This window comes from Protobothrops mucrosquamatus, unplaced genomic scaffold (assembly GCF_001527695.2).
Source record: "Protobothrops mucrosquamatus isolate PMUCROS unplaced genomic scaffold, P.Mucros_1.0 scaffold83, whole genome shotgun sequence".
Taxonomy (NCBI): Eukaryota; Metazoa; Chordata; class Lepidosauria; order Squamata; family Viperidae; genus Protobothrops; species Protobothrops mucrosquamatus.
The window spans coordinates 791,415-813,684 of NW_015386460.1; the positions used below are offsets into that span (position 1 = coordinate 791,415).

The 22,270-nt window shown below is 38.2% G+C and overlaps 1 protein-coding gene across 1 annotated transcript in view; it reads right to left on the reverse strand.

Annotated features, from left to right (window-relative positions):
* Positions 1-22,270, reverse strand: part of GADL1 (glutamate decarboxylase like 1) — an 89,794-nt gene that overhangs the window by 22,464 nt on the left and 45,060 nt on the right. The window contains exons 14-15 of the mRNA XM_015812420.1: positions 13,532-13,583; positions 9,418-9,507 (exon numbers count right to left, since the gene is read on the reverse strand). Of these exons, the coding sequence (XP_015667906.1) occupies positions 9,418-9,507; positions 13,532-13,583 (142 nt within the window). The remainder of the gene's footprint in view (positions 1-9,417; positions 9,508-13,531; positions 13,584-22,270) is intronic.

The following is a 22,270-nucleotide window of genomic DNA, read 5'->3' on the forward strand; positions in this document are numbered from 1 at the left end:
CCGAGCTCGGCAGTTGCGGCAGGCGCGCGGGCGAGCGAGCGAAAGAGAGCAGCCTGCAACCCCCGCTGAAGGCCGAGCTCGGCAGTTGCAGCAGCTCCAGCAGCTCCTCTCTTCCTCCTCCCGGCAGTCAGACCTGAGGGAAACTTGGAGGAAGCCTCCGCCGACACCAAGCCCGGGTGAGTTAACTTCCTGGACGCCCATTTTAGTTTGGTTTTATCTGATTATCTGTGGGGGACTCGCCCGCAGTTTGCAGGAGCGGGACGGCCGCGCTCGCAGCCCGCTCCTTTTTCTAGAGATGCCAGTTTTGCAAAAGGCAAAAGTTTGGGTTGTGTGTTTTTTTTTTCCCTTTCCCTTCCCTCAATCAGAGAGACTCTCCAAGGTTGAGCTCCGGAGTTTTTGGTGCTCTCTGAGATTTTATTAACCTAACCGGGTAATAATCGGGTTTTTGTGTGCGTGTGTGTGTTTTTGTGTTTTAAAGGAAAACGGGGAGAAAAAAAGGGTGGGGAAGTTGCCGGTCATTTGTGCTTGCTGTTGGCATTTATTCTAAGGGAGAGACATCAAGCTTGGGGGTTTTTTTGCGTAGGGGATCCGCGCGTGAACGAAGCCCCACTCCCCCGCCCCTTTTGCTTTCGCTCCCGAGCCGGCGCTTTTGAAAAGGGCTTGACTCCAGCCTGGGATTCGGAGCGGGAGACGCTGCCGCTGCTGCTGCTGCCCGCACTGCTGTGGACTTACAATATCCGAGCAAAAGACTTTGCAAAAGACCACCCCGCCAAGGGGGAAAGGCGCGCAGTTGGGCACCGTCTGCCTTCGGCGTCTCTTTAAACGGTGCTCGGATATTGTAAGTCCATAAAGAACTGGGGAAAAATATTGACTCGAGTATAAGCCGAGGGGGGCATTTTTCAGCCCCAAAAATGGGCTGAAAAACTCGGCTTATACTCGAGTATATACGGTAATAATAGCATCAATACAGAACTTCTTTTCTAGTTAGCCCTCTTGGTTGCGTTATATGTCCTGTTTTCAACATTCTTATTTAGACTTTTTCCTCACAAAATTGAAATCATTTTTATCTGTTAAGAGTTTTTCAAAGTTGATTTACGGTTAAATAAATATCTAAGCTGTTTCCCTCACAATAATCCTCCCAACAATTACATTTCTCATATCATATAAAAAATATACAATACTACGCAGAATAAAAAAAGGACAAAAAAGAGAAAGAAAAACATATCTCTCTCAAACTAAAATTCATTTATATCCCCCATTTTTTCATTTTTTATTCCATTCGATATTTACTAATTAAGTAATCCATTTTATATTTTAACCATATTCAAACAAATACAATCTTTAAAAATTGTATCTGATAAGACAGTTACATTTCATATTATACACACACACACACACACACATACATATGAAATGTGGATTACTAACAAAGAGTTAAAGGGAGATTAAGAGTTAAAGGGATTGTTAGCAATCCAAATTTCACACAAAAATGATTGTCACAGTAGCGACTGCTGCCTGGGGATAGCTCTAGATTGGGCTGATACAGGCAAAATATTTCTTCTTCCCATATTTGGGCCGACCGGGTGCATCTAAAAAAACACTTAAGATAATCCATTTTGTCAGGCTTTTCTTCTTATCTTCGGCTTTGTTTTGTGATTCTGGGGTGTGGAATATCTCTTCCAGTTCCCGTGCTTCTGTCACGTCTTGTGTGTTTTCCTCCATCTGCATTAAATCATGATCCCTTCTATTAGTAGATTCTTTCATTTTCTGAAAATTCTTATGTTGTGAGGTTACTGTAAAGATATATCCATTTATGTCATCAAAGTTATTTTTAATTTCATTGTGGTTTAGAGCCATTGTTGTTTGGATTAGTTGCAACATAGCTTGCATTTCTTCCTGGAAAGTATTTGTTTTTTCTTGACAAAGTTATTTTTGCAAGCTCTTGAGATTCCATGATAGCTAATATTCAAAAAAAATTCTTTCTCTAAAAACACATTTAAAGTCATAGTCAATAGGTGTTCATTATCAGTTATGTTTTTTCAATTATAATCTTTGCTTATTGTGGCTGGCCCAGAATGTTTTGTTTAGCTCTTTTTAAAGATCAAAGAAGTAGGTTATCTCATTCTGGTTGTCCTGCCAATACTTATAAGAAAACAGCTAAACTTATATATTCTGTTCCACCACTAGATGTCAGCAACAGTATGTTTTTGTCCCCCTTAATATTTTAATTCGCCGCTTCCTTCTGTGGGAGGATGGGGCAAAGCTCCCCTTCCTTTTCACTTTTGGAGACTTTTTTGCTTCTTGGCATATCTTTTCCAAAAGTTCAGGATATAGAGTAGGAGAGAGAAGATCAAATTTCTCACCGTTTCATCACGCTGTTCACCAATATTCTGGTGAGTACTTGTGGACTTCGGCTGCAAGTAGCTTAGGCTGGTTACCGAGGTGGGGCCAGCCTTTCTCCTGTCGGGTTTGAGGGAATTTCCCAATCAAATGGGATGACCGCCATCATTTCCAAATCTCTGCGGCACCCCTCTTTCTTCGCCGCCTCTTCAGGGCGGCTTTAGACCCATTTAGGGTCCCCTGGCAGGGTGAGAAAAGCTGCGGGAGGCGGAGCTTTCGGAATCCTGCGACCATGCGCCACCGGGCAAAACTGGAAGCCCCTGATACATTGTACAGTAACTACACAGATAACTTCTAGTTCTGCCAGATTTATACTCTCATTCTCTCCCAAAGGGTTTTTCTGAAGTCCCAAAATTTATCACCAACTCAACTTTATCACACTTGCTTATTTATAAGATTTATATGGCTGCCCATCTTGTAGAACACAATTCTAGGTGACACAACAACAATAAGACCAGAAACAAGAAGAAAGAAGAAAACCAGGCACCTATTCCATGATCACCAATCCACCAAATCATATATTCCTTAAGCTTCCACTTCAGTCTATCCCAGCTGATGGAGGAAAAACACTCCTTACAGGTTTATGGAAAGATGAAGGTTTGGGGAGCAGAAAATGTGCAAGTTTAGGATGGTTACACTTTCCCAGTTGAAATTATGATTAAGTCCAAGCCAAATCAAAAAGCACTAGAGAATTCTGGAAACCTGGCATTTTGACAAATTGGTCATCAGTAGACACATAGATATAAACAACATCTATATACTGTACAAAAAAGATAATCAACACGAAGATATCAAAATAACCACCAAGACCATTCCCACCAACAATGACAGGGCAAGCTACTAGAACATAAAGTGAGAGCAAACCTCACTCCCTACCAGCATTGATTATGTTACCTAGTTTGGTTGATGAAATGTCTGCAAGAAAATAACCAAATAATCAAGCTCCGAGAGCACCAAGAATCCCTCATTTCAACCTTGAGTTACAACATTCTCTTTTATCTGTACATCTTACTTTCTTACTGCAACACAGAGATTGCAGCCATAACCAGATAAAATAATTTAGCCAGTTTTATTTTAATAAATGTAAGATTTGTCTTATGTATGAATGGCCACACTTCCAAACTTAACTGAATGAAGAAAACTAAGAGGTAAAAAAATATTCTAAATTCATCTTTAAGTATCAAAGTTTTTCTGTTAAATTTAATACAAATGCATAAAGCTTGAAATGAAAATGCCACCAGGGGGCCCATGAAGAACTCACATAAGCCATTTAAGATGCAATCTCTCTAAATCAGATCTGTTCTGTTTAGCAGTAGTTTTAGTGACATATTTAATAAGAACCTTTTTAATATTTTCAAAATAATGTATAATTTTAATATTTACTATTAATTTACCAGATTATTTCTAATGAAATAAAAATTATCCCTGCAAGATCATGCTTATTCAGTAGTTTAAAGAGATTCACAAACATCTAACTGCGCAGAACTAATTGCAAGATACATGATCTTATGAATAATACCTGATTAGATGTCACCTTTCTCATAATCTGCCTATTATTTTCATAGGTGACAATAATAGTCATAATTAACATGCTGAGTCAGAAAAGAACCATTTAATATAAGAACTCAACACTTTAAAGGATGTAATTTATAAATAATTGCATCAATAGCAAGGAAGAGTAAATCAGACTTATTCAAGTTCCTGCCAAAATTATATTCATTCATTTATTCTTTAAGTTGACAACTATAGGTAATCCTCGAGTTACGACAGTAATAGAGAAACCCAATTTTTCGAAATTTGAGATGATCTTAAGTGAATCACATTATGTGAACACACTCCCATCCTGATCTCCCTAATGCATATGTTAAATAATGTGTACATTAAGTGTGCATGGAGTGCATCAGGGATGCCTACCATGGGCCTCCCAAGGCCTGGCCCCACTTCTGAAATACCCCATTCTCCACTTCCCATCTTTTGGGGTCCCCATAGCCACCTCCAGCCCTCCCAATGGCTTGCTTACCTTGTGAAGATCTGCAGAGCTCAGGATATGGGAAAACAGAAGGAGAGCAAGCCTCTCTAGTTGGGCCATGTGGGAGAATTTCCAGTGGCACCTTTTTCCTTTTTCCATCCTCAGTGTGCATTTTGAAACCTGAGCTGCTATAATTCTCAGCAAACGAGCCATTCCCCCTCCCTCCCCATTGCCACTTTAGCTCTTAACGCTGCGTTGTTTGTTCTCCGGGTGGGAGAGGCCGCTCAGGTGAATGGAAAAAAAATCTTTCAGTGCACATTTTGAAATCTGACCTGCCTCTGCCGACATGGAGAACACGATATGCTACAAACATAACACAAATATTCACCATCTTTATTTTTAAGATAAACCTCTGGCCCCCCAGAAGCTCCAGATGCATTCTTAGATAATAATGACAAGAGGTTGCAACTTATCTTTTATTATTTATTTATTTGTCATCCATCTTGTGGTTCAAAGTGGCTCTACCTAATTTTATTAGCTAATCTGGTCACCAATCCAAGGAAAAAACCTACTAGTAAGTTAAAACAGATAGAACATATTATAGGGGTCTGGAAGGGGTAATAGGAATCACTATCATTATTTTGTCTTCTGCTAAATTGTCATTTGTAACATTCCAAAGAAGCCTGCCTATTCTAGTCATTAGTACATGCCTTAAAAATTATGCACTGTGATCAGTAATGTACCATAAACATATCACCCCAACAATTACAGCAAAGCAACAATCCCTGTTTTTTTAATTTAAAAAAAATGTTTTATTGATTTTTAACAATTACAATCTTTAGTGCTTAGTAAACAACGTGTTGTCTGGGTTCCTGTATTTAACATTAATTTCTTCAATATAAATCTGTTCAGTACTGCACAATTCGGTATTTTTCCCCTGATCCTCCCTTCTTTCCCATATTTTTTCCCATTTTGCCCTCATTACACAATTACAATTTTTGCTACTGTTGATGCATACAAGTTAAATATAAACATCCTCATTATATTTTACTAATGTTATACAAATAACAATATCAATTCATAAATCAATATCCTGTTTTTATGCTCTTGTTAAAGTTTGATTTCCCATCAATATTTGAAATATCTTTCTCGGTTATGATTTTCTCAATATTATTTACATTTATACAGCTAAGAATTTTATTCATACCAGCTATCCTCTTATTTCATATTTCCCATATCAAAAAAGAAAAAAAATTATTTTAATTTTAAATCATATCTTTCATTATAAAAGTCTAATTATATCTAAGGGTCATCCATTCTTTTAATCATATTCAAATAGATATTTAATCATATAATGCCCCCTCTAATAGGTTAAATCTTCTGTTTTTTAAGTCTAACTCTTGCTTGCTTGCTTTGCCAAATAACTTTCCAGGCTAAGATAATTAAATCGCCCAGGAATTTTCTTTCTATTTTTGTAAAAGTTGCTTGGAATGATGAAGACAATTTAGGTAGGGTATTTTTTTTTGGGGGGGGGGGGAAAGTCGCCCATTTATATTCCTTAAGCAACTCCCACTTTTTTTCTCCCTCAATTTCTCTTTCCATTTTTTTGTCTCCCAAGTTGTGACATTTCCCGACAGCTCTATATTCCATTTTAAAAAATCTTCTTCCTTATCATCACATATATTTTGCAGACCTAAGGGGTAAAGCATCTATTCCATTTTCATTGTTATAGCTAAGTCTTGCAATGTTTTATTTGTATGTGGTAGTTTATATTTCCCTTCTTTTATCTCTTCCATTCTGGGTCAATTTCCTCTGCTTCATCTTCTGATTTCTGGTTTATTTGTTCATACTTTGTAGTCGTCTGGGAATTTTCTAATTGTAGATTTAATTTGAAGATTTGCTCATTTATATTAGTTAAATTGTTTTTAGTGCCATTATGGTTTCTTTTTGGGTCCTCTTTGTATGCGACAATTGTTTGGTGAATTAGTTGTAGCATAGAGTATATTTCCTTCTGAAAGGTGTTTATTTTTTCTTGAGGCATCATTCCTGGAGATCCTTGATTAGTCTGGGTGGGAGCTTCAAATGGAGTGCAAGGTAAATTTTCTTACCACTTTAAGCTGGGTGTAAAACATTCATTTTGTTTCCCCCCTCCAGATAATCTGTCAAAATGTTTATGTTCTCTAAATACAAGTCTTGTCTTGTATCACCAATCTTAATAAGAGTAAAGTTTCATCTAGTTTTCTGATCTTTATGTGTAGCCTTTGTAATCCAATAGGTTCCAGAATATGGGTCCAGTCCTAAAAGCAATATTTTGTAGTGATCCTTTGTCTTAGGTGTCCAAGAATTATTGGTCAGGCAAGGTTGTAATCCACAATGTTCAAAGTATTCAAAATGTTCAACCACCTGAAAACAGTTCAAAAGTCTCTCCCACCCAGTCAAAAGTCAATTTTTTCTTTCTCTTCCAATAGTTCTTGAAATTAAAAGTCCAAGCTCAGTAGATGTTTAAAGTCCAAGAAGGCCAGGGTGATAAGTATGCCAAAATATTTTCCTTTATTGCCAGATATTCTCCATTAAGCTAGGAGTCACCAAGCAGCCAGGAAGCTAGTTGTGGTGCTATACTTGAATCCACCATTAGATGTTAATCAAAATCCATTTCTCACTCTTAAGACAAAGGGTTGATTTCTCATATTTCATATCAATATTTTTTTTCCAAAGAGAAAATTTTAACAGTTATCTCAGTTCTCAAATTTATCAAAACTGTAACTTTATGTTACTTCCACTTCAGTATTATATATTTCTGTCCCCCATAAAAGAAATTAAAACACTGCTTCCATTCCTCTGGAAGGGTGGGGTTACAATCCCCTCCTTCTCACATTTGGAGATTTTTAGCTTCTTGAGAGCCTTTTCCAGGAAATTCAGTTGTAGAATAGTAAAGAAAGGATCAATATTCTCACCCCGTTTCGAACATGCTGTTTACAATCTGCTAATTGGTGTTTTTCTTCTTCAGTTGTCAGTGGCTAATGGCTGGCCACAAGAATGTAGCCAGTCTTTCCCTTGCCGATTTGGAGGGCTTTCCTCAGATCGAACAGAAAGACTGCCATGTCTCTGTGATTGACGAGGCACCCCTCTTCTTCATTACCTCTTTGGGACAACTTTAGGCCCTTTTAGGGCCCCCAGCAGGGAGAAATCGGACACAGAAGGCAGAGCCCTGCCTTCCTACATCCATTTTGCCACAACACAAACCGGAAGTCGCAACAATCCCTGTTTTAATTTGGTATGTCAGTAATTTTCCCCTGGATACACACTTCTATTTGAATAATTCCAGTTTTTAAGAAAAGGATAGCAAGTAAATTCAGGCTGGGTACATAAGTTTCAGCTGCCAGATTCTGTTCCACATTCCAGAAATGCCACATATACTGTACAAGAAAATATCAGTACAAATCAACATTGCTGTATTGATATTTTCAAGGCTTCTTTCCACATGGTATCACACAAACTGGTATTAGCCTACTATTACATACTTATCACAACTTTTGATTATTGTGTTGGAAAGAAGAGAAAAAGCTACAGGAACAGACACCTATTTAGTTCACATTTGAATGCAGATCAATTTATTATTGTATTTCCTGATAGTTAGAATAATTAATCAGTGGAACAACTTGCCTCCAGAAGTTGTGGGTTCTCCAATAGTGGAGATTTTTAAGAAGAGATTGGACAACCATTTATTTGAAATGGTATAGAGTTTTTTACTTGAGCAGGGGAGTTGGACTAGAACAGGGGTAGGAACCTTGGCTCTTTTATGACTCGTGGACTTCAACTCCCAGAATTCCTGAGCCAGAATTCTGGGAGTTGAAGTCCATGAGTCATAAAAGAGCCAAAGTTGCCTACCCCTGGACTAGAAGATCTTCAAAGTCCTTTCCAATTCTGTTATTTTGTTATTTGTAAATCAAACAATTATAATTCAAAATCTGCAGTTCCCTGTATTTTGGTATGTCATTTGCCAAATATAAAATAGTACATCTGAAATGCATTTGTATAAAAATACATACATTATGAAAACAGTGTACAAAATATACTATATGAAGGAACATGTACTTTTGCCTGTATGCAGGTTTTGCTAACAAAATTTTAGCACTTTTAAGAAAAAAGTGTAACAAAATATTCATATTTCTTTTAAAAAATATATATTTGTAAAAAATGAAAGACTGAGAGAAACTAAAATGGATGTATCTACATATCCCTAGCTTATTTTTTGTAAGCCTGTCTTCTGGAGTGTTGGCTATTCCTGCCAGCTTGGTGTCATCTGCAAATTTGATGATTTCCCCATCTATCCCCTCGTCCAAATCGTTGATGAAGATGTTGGAAGAGCACTGGGCCCAGAACAGAGGCCTGGGGCACCCCACTACACACTTTTAATTCTCTATATTGTAGGCAAGTTATTTGACATCAGAAATTATTCCTAAACATTTTCCTGGGCATAATATCTACTAATAATGCTAAATGAATCCCAAGGACAATGTTAAATGTCTAAAACAGGTAATGAATGCTGTCTAGACAATGGATGCAGACAATGTCGTTCATCTTCCCTTGGCTCTGCCATCTGTTAGAAGCTTTGATAGCATGTGAAAAAAAAATGTCTGCATCCAGTACATGAAGAAAGAAATTTAATTGGCCTTACCTAAACTGTGATCACAGTAAAGTTTTAAAAGTTCTATAAATTGGTTCAAATTAAGTTCTATAAATCTATGTTTCAAATTAAAACCCAGATGGTCTTAATTCTGTGAATATTTAAAAAACCAGAGCTTAATTTTATCATAAACCATAAAAGGAACATAAATCTCTAAAACAATCCACATGTTTCCAACATCTTCTCTGACAAGTTTCTCTTCTGGGTCTTAAAGAAGGGGGTACCAGGCAGAAATTCATCAGACACTGTGGTATTGGTATACTAGTACAAAACATTGGTGGAAATGTCATTTGCTATGTATCTGTTAAAAAAACCAGGAATCTGGTTATCAAAAAGACATTTGTTATAGTATAGTACTCACACGACTGAGCTTTTCCCAGAATTCTGGTCCTTTCTCCATCTTTCTTAGGCTAGGTGGAATATACCAGAAGCAAATATTTGCATATTCTGGCTGAAAAGGTAAGGAAAAATAATCTTCACAACATAAAAAGAACATTGACCAACTACTAAATCAATACAAATGTAAGAGTCCAAATGGGTAGACAGCAAATCTTACCCCAATTCACAAACACACAAGTACACACACAAAGTTTTAGTATCAAACCCATTAATCTACTTCAACATTTCTACATAAGATGATGATGGTTTGTATAATTAACCATTTGATAATTCCTGAGTAAAGTTTATATCTGTTAAATTTGTATCTTGCATTTTCAACATAAATGTAGTTCTGATCCATTATATAATTACTTACTTTAAGAAATTACAGGTAAATATAATGATGCAAGCTGGGAAGAAAAAGAATCTCCAAAACAATTTTTAAACAATAGCCTTATAGCACATGTTCCTGCTATACATTCATAACTTGTTCTCAGTGTTTATGAGGTTAAATCAGAATGGAAATGGGTAAAAATGGGAAAGAGATAGAAGAAATTAGCTAAAGTATACTCTTCTTTCTGAAAGTGAATGCTGTCTCAATTACAGTCTATTCTTCCTCCCAAATGAGTAGAAAACTACTAGCAGTGCTAAATTCTTTCATGAAAGGGCACTGACTCTATTCATAACATCATTTTTTCCTTCCTTCAAATAATATATTAAATACATTTAATCATCAAGGAGAATCCTCTTGTCAGCAGAAAGAGATGGCCAAGTATGTCATTGGTTGTGATGAAATAAAATGAAGTCAACCTTTTTCTTTTGCACATCCAGACTATAATAATCTTTATCTTCTAGAATACTTAATTTAGTATTAGTCTAGTGCGATAAAAATTAACTGGGAATATTTTTTCCAATTCACACAATCAGGTCATTTTCCTCTTCTTCCTTGAGGCCAATCATTACCAAATTTTCTACCTGAGCAAAAACTATGGTGCCCTCTCTCCTTGTATTTAAAAAGATTGTCAAGTTGGAACTATGTAAGAATTATTGCCATTATTTACAATGCCAAGTTGGGTATGTTTTTTTCTTCTTTCATGCTTTATTTTAGATATTATACTGTAAACCCACTGGGAGTTACTTGAAATTAATAAAAATGGAGGAGGCGGCTCACACAGGACCAAACTAAAAGTAGTTTGTTTGGGTTACATAATATCTTCATGAGCTGCATAAACTGAGTTACCTTGATGTCTTTGGCAAACCTAATACATTATGGTTTATTGCATCCTAATTTATTACAATTTGCAAAATGATCACTAACAGATGATACTGCCTCTTCTTTGGTTTTATTTTATATTCTTCGCTAACATGGAGAGACATGACAAAGTTAGAGAAAATTTCATACAATCAAGATATGTTTTGGGATGGATGACAAGGTAAGAATGGGTATCATGGAGACTCTGAAGTATTGGTTATCCATAAGATCATCTGCCCACCTCACTTAATTTTTTAAAGTTTTATTTAAAATAAAAAATAATTTGACATGCTGAAAAAATAAAATAAAATGCCATCCTTAGGATTAGCTTTACTTCCAATAAAGTTCCCTATAAGTACTTGTAGAATATAAAAACAGACATAAGGTGGGGTTGTAAACAGCCTGATTTTCTACTAATAAAGGAGAATATTTGTAACTCTAGGTTGAACTGAGAAATCCAGCACCAAGGACTTCTCAGCTTGATATTGTGTTTCAAGTATATGTCTAGAAAGTCCAGAATAAAAAGCTGTAGTAAAAGACGCGGCAGGGACTGGTTCCTCACTGTTTCCAGACAGCCTTGTGGAACTAAGACAGAATGCGTTTCAGATGGCCACCACAAAATTGTACATTGGCTCCCGGCCGGCCTGGGCAAGGGCCAAGGCAGTGGGGGGCGTTCCCTCACTGTTTCCAGGATGGCTTCGCAGGCCACATGAAACCACTTCGCAGGCCACATCCAGCCCCCGGGCCTTGTGTTTGACATGTCTGATCTAGACTACCTAAGTATCCTGCTACCACTAATCTATCCTCGATTGAATGAACTCTGGACAATCAATTCTCTGTTAATTTCTCTTATTCTGTGAGGTTTGTTCATTCGTGGAGGTTTTTTTTTTGCATCAAAGGGGCCCTTTGTTTCCTTTTTTGTCTAGAAGTACTGCTTTTAAACTAAAACAAGAAGTCCATTAAAATCTTAGTACTAACTACCAGAATCTTCAATCCAATTTCGCCTTATGTAGATTGATGCAATTGTTTTTCTTTACTTTTTCTCTGGATGCTAGGTAATTTTCACTTATTTTTTAACCATCTATGGGTAAGTGTCTATACTGCCTGGTTTGTTGTTATGTATTTCTAACTTCTTATTGTTTAAAATGTGTTATGTATGTATACACTTTGAGAGGAAGCAACTAAATTTCATTTTTAATGTGTGCTGTTGTGCCCACAGGAAAAAAAATGACAATAAAAGTTATCTATCATTCAGAATTGTATCCAATCCCTGATCTGATTTAAAATAGTAGCAAAATATTATTCTGCATGACACTGGAAAGCCTTCCACATTTCTTTTTTTATTTCTGCAAGTTAAGTTTTGAATTCTAGAGATGGAGTTCTGACAATCCATGCATTTTAACTCCTCTTTGCTGATTTTGCAAGAAATAGAGTTTTAGGAAAGTTCATTAAGAATGGCTCTTGGCATCTTTTGGATATTGGGGGCTATTATAGACCAGCTTCACTTAATGCAGAAGACATCAGATAGGTCAGAATATAACTCTGATCATTCATAATCAGCAGGGCCAAATGCCATGATGAAAGTTGAAATTCTGAATAGTCAGAGGTCAAATAATCCCATTGCTGACAACTATTTTTTTATAGCCACATTTGATTTAGAAACATAGCACTTATGCTACAGTAGTTGTTTTTTCCATTGCTACACTACAAGGCTGTTGCAATTTTATATTTCTGCTTAGTATAAATATATACAGATGTTAAATTTTCAGGAATAATGCGACAGCATTAGAAATCTGGTTTCATAATATCATAATCTAATTCTTTCATGCTCTGTAAATAAACCACACTTCCTTTCTTTTGGCATTGTTCTGAAATGATATTTTTGGGTTTGAACAGAATCCAATTCTAGCTTACCAATAATCTAGACAACTAAGATCTGTTGCTAATGACAGCAAATTTAATATCAGTAAAACAGATTGCAGAATTAGCCTTTTTTGGCATAGAAATGTGCTAAGGAATAGCATGAAGATGTTCATATATTCTAAGTTTGCTATTTCAATTAAAAGAGGTTTAGAAATACTTAGCTAACATGTTTGAGAACAGCTGTAGCTGCTATAATCAGTTTAAGAGAACTGTGATATATAGTAGAGCTTAATATAAAATGATTATGTTATTATTATGTTCTCAGAGAAGAACTATCAGGATTGCATTCCTGGTTTTTTTAATATCCCATTACCCACTCTTCACATTATAGCAGCCTTCCCAATCTGATCCCAGATGTGTTGGAAATCAATTCTGATCAATCTCAAATCAGTGGTACAATGGATGGTACATCAGTTTTGGAAAGATTAGATTGGGAACTATGGGACTCATATCAATTTAATAATCCCTACAGAGTTTGTCTTACAAATAACCGGAACGTGACACTCTAGGCTCCTTAACAGATGACAGTTTAGAGTAGTGTGAAATTCATAATGAATTCACAGCAGTCATTAGCCTCTAAAGTACTCAGTTTAGAAAAAGAATATCTAAAGCTTTACATATGTTTTATCTTCTCCTATGCATACTAAAATTTAATTCCAAATACTCTAATGAGGAAGGTTTTATTTTAAGAAATAAGAAGGAAAACATCCCTATGTAAAATACCTTATTTTGTTTCAATCCAATTGTTTCTACTTTGTTTCAGTTCAATTACATGGTAAGTGATTTTTTATCATCTAAATTAGGCATGGCATGCAATCAAGGTGATGATCTAAAATACTGCCTACACTTCATACCTTTTAGCATTTCTTATATCATTAGTTCCAAAATGGTGGCACAAATTGCTAAATTGCATTTAACCTACCTCCAGAAGCAATTGAAATCCTTCTCTCTTCTTAATTTCATCCACTAAGTACCTGAAAAACAGAACAGTAATGTCTGGAGTTAATTCAATAATGTACAGATAGATGCAGATGTTCACATTTCAGGTTTTTAGATGCATGTATAACTTTTTTCAGCCTGAGAAACAGAACTTTGAAAATAGGATATATAGTGATTTAACAAATTAACTTTTACAAATATAAGTGAAATATAAACTGTTATAGGTAGATGTTATAAGATAGATAAGCAGTATATTATTTTTTATAACACATGAAATATGAAAACATTGGGATGGTGTATCTAAATGGAAAATCTGGATATTTAGATGATAAATATTGAGAAAATTATGACTGATAAGAATCGTTTGAATATTAAGGAGAAATTAAGCTTAAATAATTATGAAAATAGGATACATGGTGAACTAATAAGATGATTTTTATAAAAACAACACAAGATGATAGGGAAAAAAATTCATACATCGATGTTAGTATTATATGAAAAAAATGTTTATATTTAACCATTTATGCATTGAAAATATTAAGAATTATATTTGTTTAAGATTGAAGGAGAATACTATTGGAAGAAGGGAAGATCAAAGAAATATACTATTAATTAATATACTAATTATGGAAATACAAAAATTAATTATTATTGACTGTTAATTAACTACTGATTTTTTCCCCAAAATATATGAACCAAGATAACATGCTGTATATTAGGCACTAAAGATTGTTATTGTAAAAAATCAATAAAATCAATTTCTTAAAAAAAGAAAGAAAAGGTTCTTCTCCTTGACCACTCTTACAAAATTCCTTAGCACGTTGATCCCCAACCTTTCCAGCCTGGGGGTAGGGAGAGAGAATGGTTTTGTGTGAGTGGCAGACAAATGCACAAACATATGCTGTTAACACAAATGGAGCTGCACAAGTGCTTGCCCGCCACTTGAGTGGCCCAGTTTCAAACGGGCTGCGGCCCAGGGGGGGGGATCCCTGTCGTAGCAGATGGAATCCACAGGCCTTTTACACTAGCACGAGTGGGATGGGCTACTCTCATTGGGGAGACACACTCCTTAGATCCTTGGATCCTTTTAAGGGTAATAACCAACATCTTGAATTGGACTGAGTAGCAAACTGGTAAATAATGCAGCACACACAGCTACGGTCTTATAGGTGCCACCCTAATAGTTGACACGCAGCGGCTCAGTGCTCTCCCTTTCATTGTTTTGCGAGGTTGTTTTTGTGTATTGCAAGGTTATTTTAGTGTATCTGCGAGATTATTTTTGTGTCTTGCAAGGTTGTTTTTGTGTTGCAAGGTTGTTTTGTGCATTGCAAGGTTTTTGTATGTTGTGAAGTTGTTTCTGTGTGTGTTGTATGTGATGGGATTTTTTTGACAGTTGGAGGCTTGTGCACACGCAGCGGTCGGTGCTCTCCTTTTTGGTGTTTTGCAAGGTTGTTTTTGTGTATTATGAGTTTGTTTTTGTGTGTTGCAAAGTTGTTTTGTGTGTTGCAAAGTTGTTTTTTGTGTTGCGAGGTTGTTTTTGTGTGTTGTGAGGTTGTTTTTGTGTGTCTGCAAGGTTGTCTTTGTGTGTTGTGTGGTCATTTTTGTGTGTTGTGAGGTTGCTTTTGTGTGTGTTGTATGTGTTGTTGTTGCTTGTTTTTGTCATGCCCTATTGGGCAAATAACATCTATGGCTGGCACGATCTTACAGGCTATTATAGCTGAGTTTCTCTGCTCTCATGATATACCAGCAGATGCAGCTAGGACCCGGGCTCTCCATGGGTTACTATCCCAGTAGGGAGGAGAAAGGCGGAGAAAGCGAAGGAACAGGAAGAAAAAGCGAGGCTGCCGGGCTGGTGTGCTAGTGAGGCTACATAAGCACCCAAACAAACCACAGTTTCCAAGCATTTTTCTTGCCAACGTAAGATCCCTCGCCAACAAAATGGATGAGTTGAGGCTGCGAATTACAACAAATAAGTTTATCAAGGACTGCTGTGTTTTACTGATCACAGAGACCTGGCTTCACTCATCTATACCAGATACAGCTGTCGAGCTAGTGGGCTGCACAGTGAACTGCCAGGATAGGAGCAGGGATTCTGATAAAATCGAAAGAGGGGGCTTATGGATATATGACAACACAGAGACTATAGACAGTTACTGCTCTATGGACCTGGATTATATGACTGTGAGATGCAGACCCATATATCTTCTGTGGGAGTTTACCATGGTCATAATCATTGCTGTTTATATTCCACCTGATGCTAATGCTAACATGGCTTTGGGATTTTTGTATAATACTGTTAGTAATCAGCAGAATAAGTATCCTGATGCTGTGCACATTATAGCAGGGGACTTCAACCATGCTGATTTAAAATCAATGCTCCCCAAATTCCACCAGCATGTTAATTGTGCCATTAGGGGAACAAATACATTGGACAAAGCCTATAACAACATTAAATGTGGCTACAGGGTTATACAACTGCCACACAAAGGGCCCGTCAGACCATATATCCATGCTTTTATTACCAGCATATACTCCTCTTAGGAAATAGGTTCCGGCCACAATAAAGACTATGAAATTCTGATGGCAGGGGATACAATAAATCACCAACTACAGAACCAATAACATCATTCCTGTTGACATAACATCATTCCTGTTCATTGGCAGAGGAGCTGAATCATTTCTTTGCCTGCTTCAAAGTGAAGCCATCAGAGGCAGCTGTGTTACAGTCACTAGTCCACCACAGCTCTTCCCTCACCGTGGAGGAGTATAAGAGGAGTAGTACCTTGAGAGCTGTGAACGGCATTTCTGGCCGGGTGCTTAAAGACTGTGCAGAGCAGTTCGCTGGGTCTTTACCAAGATTTTTAATTGGTCTCTATCCCAGTCCACTATTCCATCCTGTCTGAAGGCCTCCATCATTGTGTGTTGAGCCCCCTACTTTATACCCTCTACACTTATGACCACTCATCCCAACAATATTATTGTTAAATCTGCAGATGATACAACAGTGGTGGGGCTTATCTCCAAGGGGGATGATTCTGCCTACCGGGATGAAGTAGAATAGAATAGAGCTGGAAGGGACCTTGGAGGTCTTCTAGTCCAGCCGCCTGCTCAAGCAGGAAAACCTATACCATGTCAGAGAGGTGATTTTCTAGTCTCTTCTTTAAAATCTCCAGTGATGGAGCGCCCATGATTTCTGGAAGCAAACTTTCCACTGGTTGATTGTCCTCATTGTCAGGAAGTTTCTCCTTAATTCCAGGTTGCTTCTCTCTTTGATCAGTTTCAATCATTATTTCTCGTCCTTCCCTCTGGTGCTCTGGTGAACAACGTGACCTGCTCTTCTTGTGGCAACCCCTCAGATACTGGAATACTGCTATTATGTCTTCCCTATTTCTTCTTTTCTTTAGACTAGCCAAACCCAAGTCCCACAGCTGTTCTTCCTATGTTTTAGTCTCCAGGCCTTTGATCATCTTAGTTGCTCTTCTCCAAATTTTTTTCTAAACTCTCAACATCTTTTTTGTGATACGGTGACCAAAATTGGCTGCAGTATTCCAGGTGTAGTCTTACTAGGGTTTTATAAAGCGGTACTAATACTTCACATGATCTTGATTCTATGCCTGTTTATACAACCCAGGATTGTATTAGCTTTTTTGGTTGCTGCTCCACACTGCTGGCTCATAGTCAAATGATCGTCCACTGGGACTCCAAGGTCCTTCTCACAGTTACTGTTTTTAAGCCAGGTCTCACTCAATCTGTACTTGTACCTTTGATTTTTCCTGCCTAAATGTAAAATTTTGCTTTTCTCCACATTGAAACTGATTTTGTTGGATAGGGCTCATTGTTCAAGTTTGTCTAGATCTTTTTGGATCCTGAGTTTGTCTTCCAGGGTGTTGGCTACTCCTGTCAGTTTACTGTCATCTGCAAATTTGATGAGTTCCCCTTCAATTCCCTCATCTAAGTCACTTATGAAGATATTGAAGAGTACTGGGCCTAAGACAGAGCCTTTTGGTATCCCACTGCTTACTTCTATCCATGTGGATATAGTGCCATTGAGGACTACTCGTTGAATATGGTTTGTCAGCCAGATACAGATCCATCTGGTGATGATTTTGTCTATTGCACATTTTTCTAGCTTACCAAGGAGTAGGTTGTGGTCTAGTTTATCAAATGCCTTACTGAAATGTAAGTATACTACGTCCACAGCATTTCGCTGGTTTATTAGTTTAGTCATTTTATCAAAGAATGAAATAAGATTGGTTTGGCATGATCTGGTTTTAACAAACCCGTGCTAGTTATTGGTTATGACTTTGTTTGCTTCTAGTTGTTCACAGATCTGTTTTTTGATTATCTTTTCTTGGATCTTCCCAGGTATTGATATTAAACTGATTGTTCTGTAGTTTCCTGGGTCTGTTTTTCCCCCTTTCTTATAGATGGGAACCACATCATCCCTTTTCCAATCTTCAGGTACTTCCCCGGTTCTCCAGGATTTATGAAATATATGGTGTAATGGTTCTGAGATAACATCTGTCAGCTCTTTCAGAACTCTGGGATGTATTCGTCAAAGATGGATAGGTGTTCTCTTACCATTTTCTTGCTTATTTTAATTTTTGTTTCTAGTATGTCTTTTGCAGTGGTTTTTTTTGGGGTATGTTGGGCTATAGTTTCTTTTTGTGTGAAGACTGATACAAAGTATGACTTAAGCAGCTCTGCTTTCTCCCTGTTGCCTGTTATTTCCTTGCCATCTTCTCTCTTTAGCTTCCTTGACTTTTTTCTTGTTAATATGTGGATGTTTTGTTAATATGTGTTGTTAATAGGTGGAGCGGTTGCTCTTGTGGTGCAGAGAGAATAATTTGGTTCTCAACAAAACTAAGATCAAGGAGGTTATACTAGATTACAGGAGGAATAGATCAGACATTCAGCCCCTGATCATCAGCAGAGACTGTGTGGAGTGGGTGGCAAGCTTTAGGTTTCTGGGTGTTACCTTAAAGGAGGATCTGACCTGGAGTGCTCATGTTATAGCATTGGTTAAGAAAACCCAGCAGAGATTATATTTCTTGAGACTTCTCAGGAAACAACAACTAAAAGAAAAACTGGTGGTGACCTTCTACCATTGCTCCAAAGAGAGCATTCTAACCTATTGCATTTGTGTGTGGTTTGCTTGCTGCACAGTAGCAGATAGGAAAGCGCTCCAGAGGGTCATTACCATCGCACAGAGGATTATTGGCTGCCCCCTCCTCCTCCGTTGTCTTAGGAAAGCTCAAAATATTCTTATCGACTCATCTCATCCCAGACATTCTTTTTTTTTAACTATTGCCATCTGGCAGACAGTATAGGATAATAAAAACAAAGACAAATAGGTTGAAAAACAGTTTTTCCCAGAGCTGTAACCATATTAAATATCTGTTCTGGACCCATCAGTTAGATAGATCTGTATGTTAGAATGTTTGGCATTTATTGGGTTAAGCGCTGTCTCCTTAAGAAATGGCTTATGGATAATGTAGTTTAGTTATTCAGTGAATCCCATTGTTAACAAGTCTGTAGGAGGAGCCACTAAAGTTCATCACAGGATATCCTGGCTACGTGCCAGCTCGTGTTTAATGTCTTTGTGCAAACCAACCATGCAACATGCATAGACATCGAATGTAATCAGGCAAAAGTGAATATGGAGGAATTATTGATTTTACCAACGTAAATGGACAAATGTTCAACCACTGGACGCATCTTCAGAAATTGTAAGTTTCTGTTAAGGATTCCCGCATTAAATATTTGTTTAAATCCATTTCGTTGTGTTATCTGTCTGGATCTGAATTGCAAAGCATCTCAGTTCAAGAGCCAGAATAGTAAAATCAATAAATTATCTTCATATTGACTTTAGAGTAAGAAATCATACTTTTCTTTAAATTAGCTTTAAAGAAAGTAAAGTGAATTAATAAGACTAATCTTCCTCTAATTGCAAGAAGTCTCCATCTGTCTGCATTGCTAAAGTTTCATCTGCCTGCTCTCTTCACTATAAGTAAAAGTCATAAAGTGCCTTGTGTCTTGTCTGGATGAAATGAGGAATTGTGTGTGCTTCTGATCTGACTGCTTTGAAGAGAAGACCCTTGTAATTAGCACATGAATTTAACCAGCCATCTGCTAGCAGGCAAAGTGAAGTAACTGTGACTATCCTTTAAATTTGTGCTAAAGATTGCCTTTGGATCTGTTTGCCAGCCAACGTTTAAAGCAAAGAGGACAAGAGATTACTGTCTGTGTTGCTAAAATCAATGGAAAGGTGTCTGTGCTCAAACAGCTTGCCACAAGAATACTGATTTCCTTCCCGCTCACGAATCTGTGAACGGGCTAATTTGTTGTTAAGGGAAGTGATCAGGTTGTCAAGGACAGCAATAAAGAAATCGCTCTTAAATGCAGGATCTCCGAAGCAAGCAGCCTAAGAAAGTTACTACAAAAGGAATTTGTTTCTCTTCTTAACTAAGCCACCCCCTTCTCTGCCTGCATCTCAAATGTGTGTATGTCTGGCAAGCCAAATCCGTTTGTTTAAAGGCAAGCTTATTTCTACAAAGAGAATGTGTTTATATGCCTTAACCAAAGGATTTCAGAACTTCATTTCCTTTGTCTGTATGTTGCTTAGAATGATTCACCCCACAAGGGCCCCAGTCCTACCAATCAGCAATAAAGTAATCAATCTCTTCAGCTAACCCAACAACTGGTGAGGGAAAACTAACTCACCCCCTCCCCTTGGAATTCCAGCAATTTCAATGGAAAGAAAAGGTTTTCAGAGGCATAACCAACCCCAAATAGCAATGCAATAGCACCCCCTGGTGGCTAATCTGCACACAACACTTATTCAGCAATTTTATCCCTGCTGAAAGTACACCTTGATAATTAATCAGTAAGTAGCAGGCTCGCACCAACCCAAGTTAAGAGCACCCCCTAGAGATGAAAGAAGGTACTTCATTGAAATTTCTAACTATGCAGAATGTGTTTCTGATAGTCAAAGAGCAAGTACCTTGAATTCATCCAAAGTAACCAACACCCCCTAGAGGGCACAGAGTGAAATTCACCCAAAGTAATCACCCAAGCAAGCAGTCAACCCTAGTGGTGTCTATGCTGAGAGAAAATTAAGGAGAAAGAAAAGGCAGCAATTAACCTTGCTTATTATCACAGAGTTGTGACGACCGAGCAGATATTATGGGAGCAACTGGAGCTCAGTAATTTCCCAAGCACAGATTGCAACTTAACGACCATGGTGGGGATTTATGGGAGCTAGTGGAGCTCAGTAATTTCCCAGGTGGCCACTAAAGGGCAACGTGGTAGTAAAGAAAAATTTAGCTAGCCTTTCTCCAAGCACCCCCTAGTGGTTAAAGGAGGAACTCCACGCAAGGCTTTAATCACGCACAGAGAAAGCCCTTTAGTGGACAAAGGGTGCACCTCAAAGGAAGAGCACCCTGGTGACTGACCTGCAAGAAGTGACCCCTAGTGGTCAAAGGGTGAACTGCACTGAAGCACACAGGAGAGCGCACCCAGTGGTGCCTCCACCCATAGACAGCACCCCAGTAGCTGATCTGCAAGTAGCGACCCCTAGTTGTCAAAGAGTGAAATTCATCGAATTCGCTTCAAAATAGCTAGGAAGTTTACTGAACCTGTCCTAGCCATGGTAGAGTGTTTCACTTATTTAGAAGAAGGGGTTCAACCAACCCGCCTAGATGAGACACCCCAACCATTCGGCCAAGGAGAAATGCTGCAAACAGCCAACCTTGACCTGTACACAGAGGCTGATGCTCAAGCCTCAGTGAGGCCAAAGACGTCCCAGACTCCCTATGACCTGAGGCAACAAAGAAAGCCTACAGAAGCCATGTACTCACATCTGATATAAAGATGGGAGTCGAACTACAAGCGCCATGAAAGACACTGGGAGAAATTACACAAACTCTACCAAGTGCCTGAGAAAGAGCTCATCCCCGAACATGCGTGCTCATCTAAACATGATAAGGAAGACACTCTCTCGCAATGGATGGACTACGAACGGTACCTCGAAGAGATTCAGGCACAATTAGGAGACCCAACAGTCGATAGCAGGATGCAAAGCCTCAAACTAAAAAACAAGGAGCGCAATAAGTTTCTAGAGAGCAGGCCAGTCAAGAGGGCAGAGTCTGAAGTTTCCCGCCATTCGCATGCACCATCCCAGCGATCACATGTGGTTCCATCTCACGCCTCTAGAAATGCCTCATCCTTTCACCATATGTCCAAGGCGCATTCCAGCGTGTCACAACAATCTCACGTTACAGGCGCTTCCCGCCATTCAAAAGCATCTTCTCATCAGAGCCAAGCATCTCTAGCCTCAAGGGCAGAGAGCCTTGCTGCCCGATTCGCACAAGCGTGAATCGATATTGCAATAGCTGACGCCGCTGCACAAGTAGCAGTAGAAGACAAGCAGCAAAGAGAAGAATTGGCCAAAGCAGAGACTGCAGCAGCTCTTCACATGGTAAAGGCACAGCATCAGCAAAGGGAAGACAAGGTCAAAGCTCAAGCCAACTTTGAGATTTCCCAGCACCAACAGAAAGCAAAAGAGGCATCCGTAAGAGCAGCAGCCCTGTAGAGAGAGCTGGAAGACGTTACACCTATGCCCAGGTGGGAAGGGCTAGGGAGGGAAAGCCCTCATAACCATGTGCGAGCCTACATTGACAACTAGAGCGTGTTTCAATGTGAACAGGTCAGAGCTCCACAG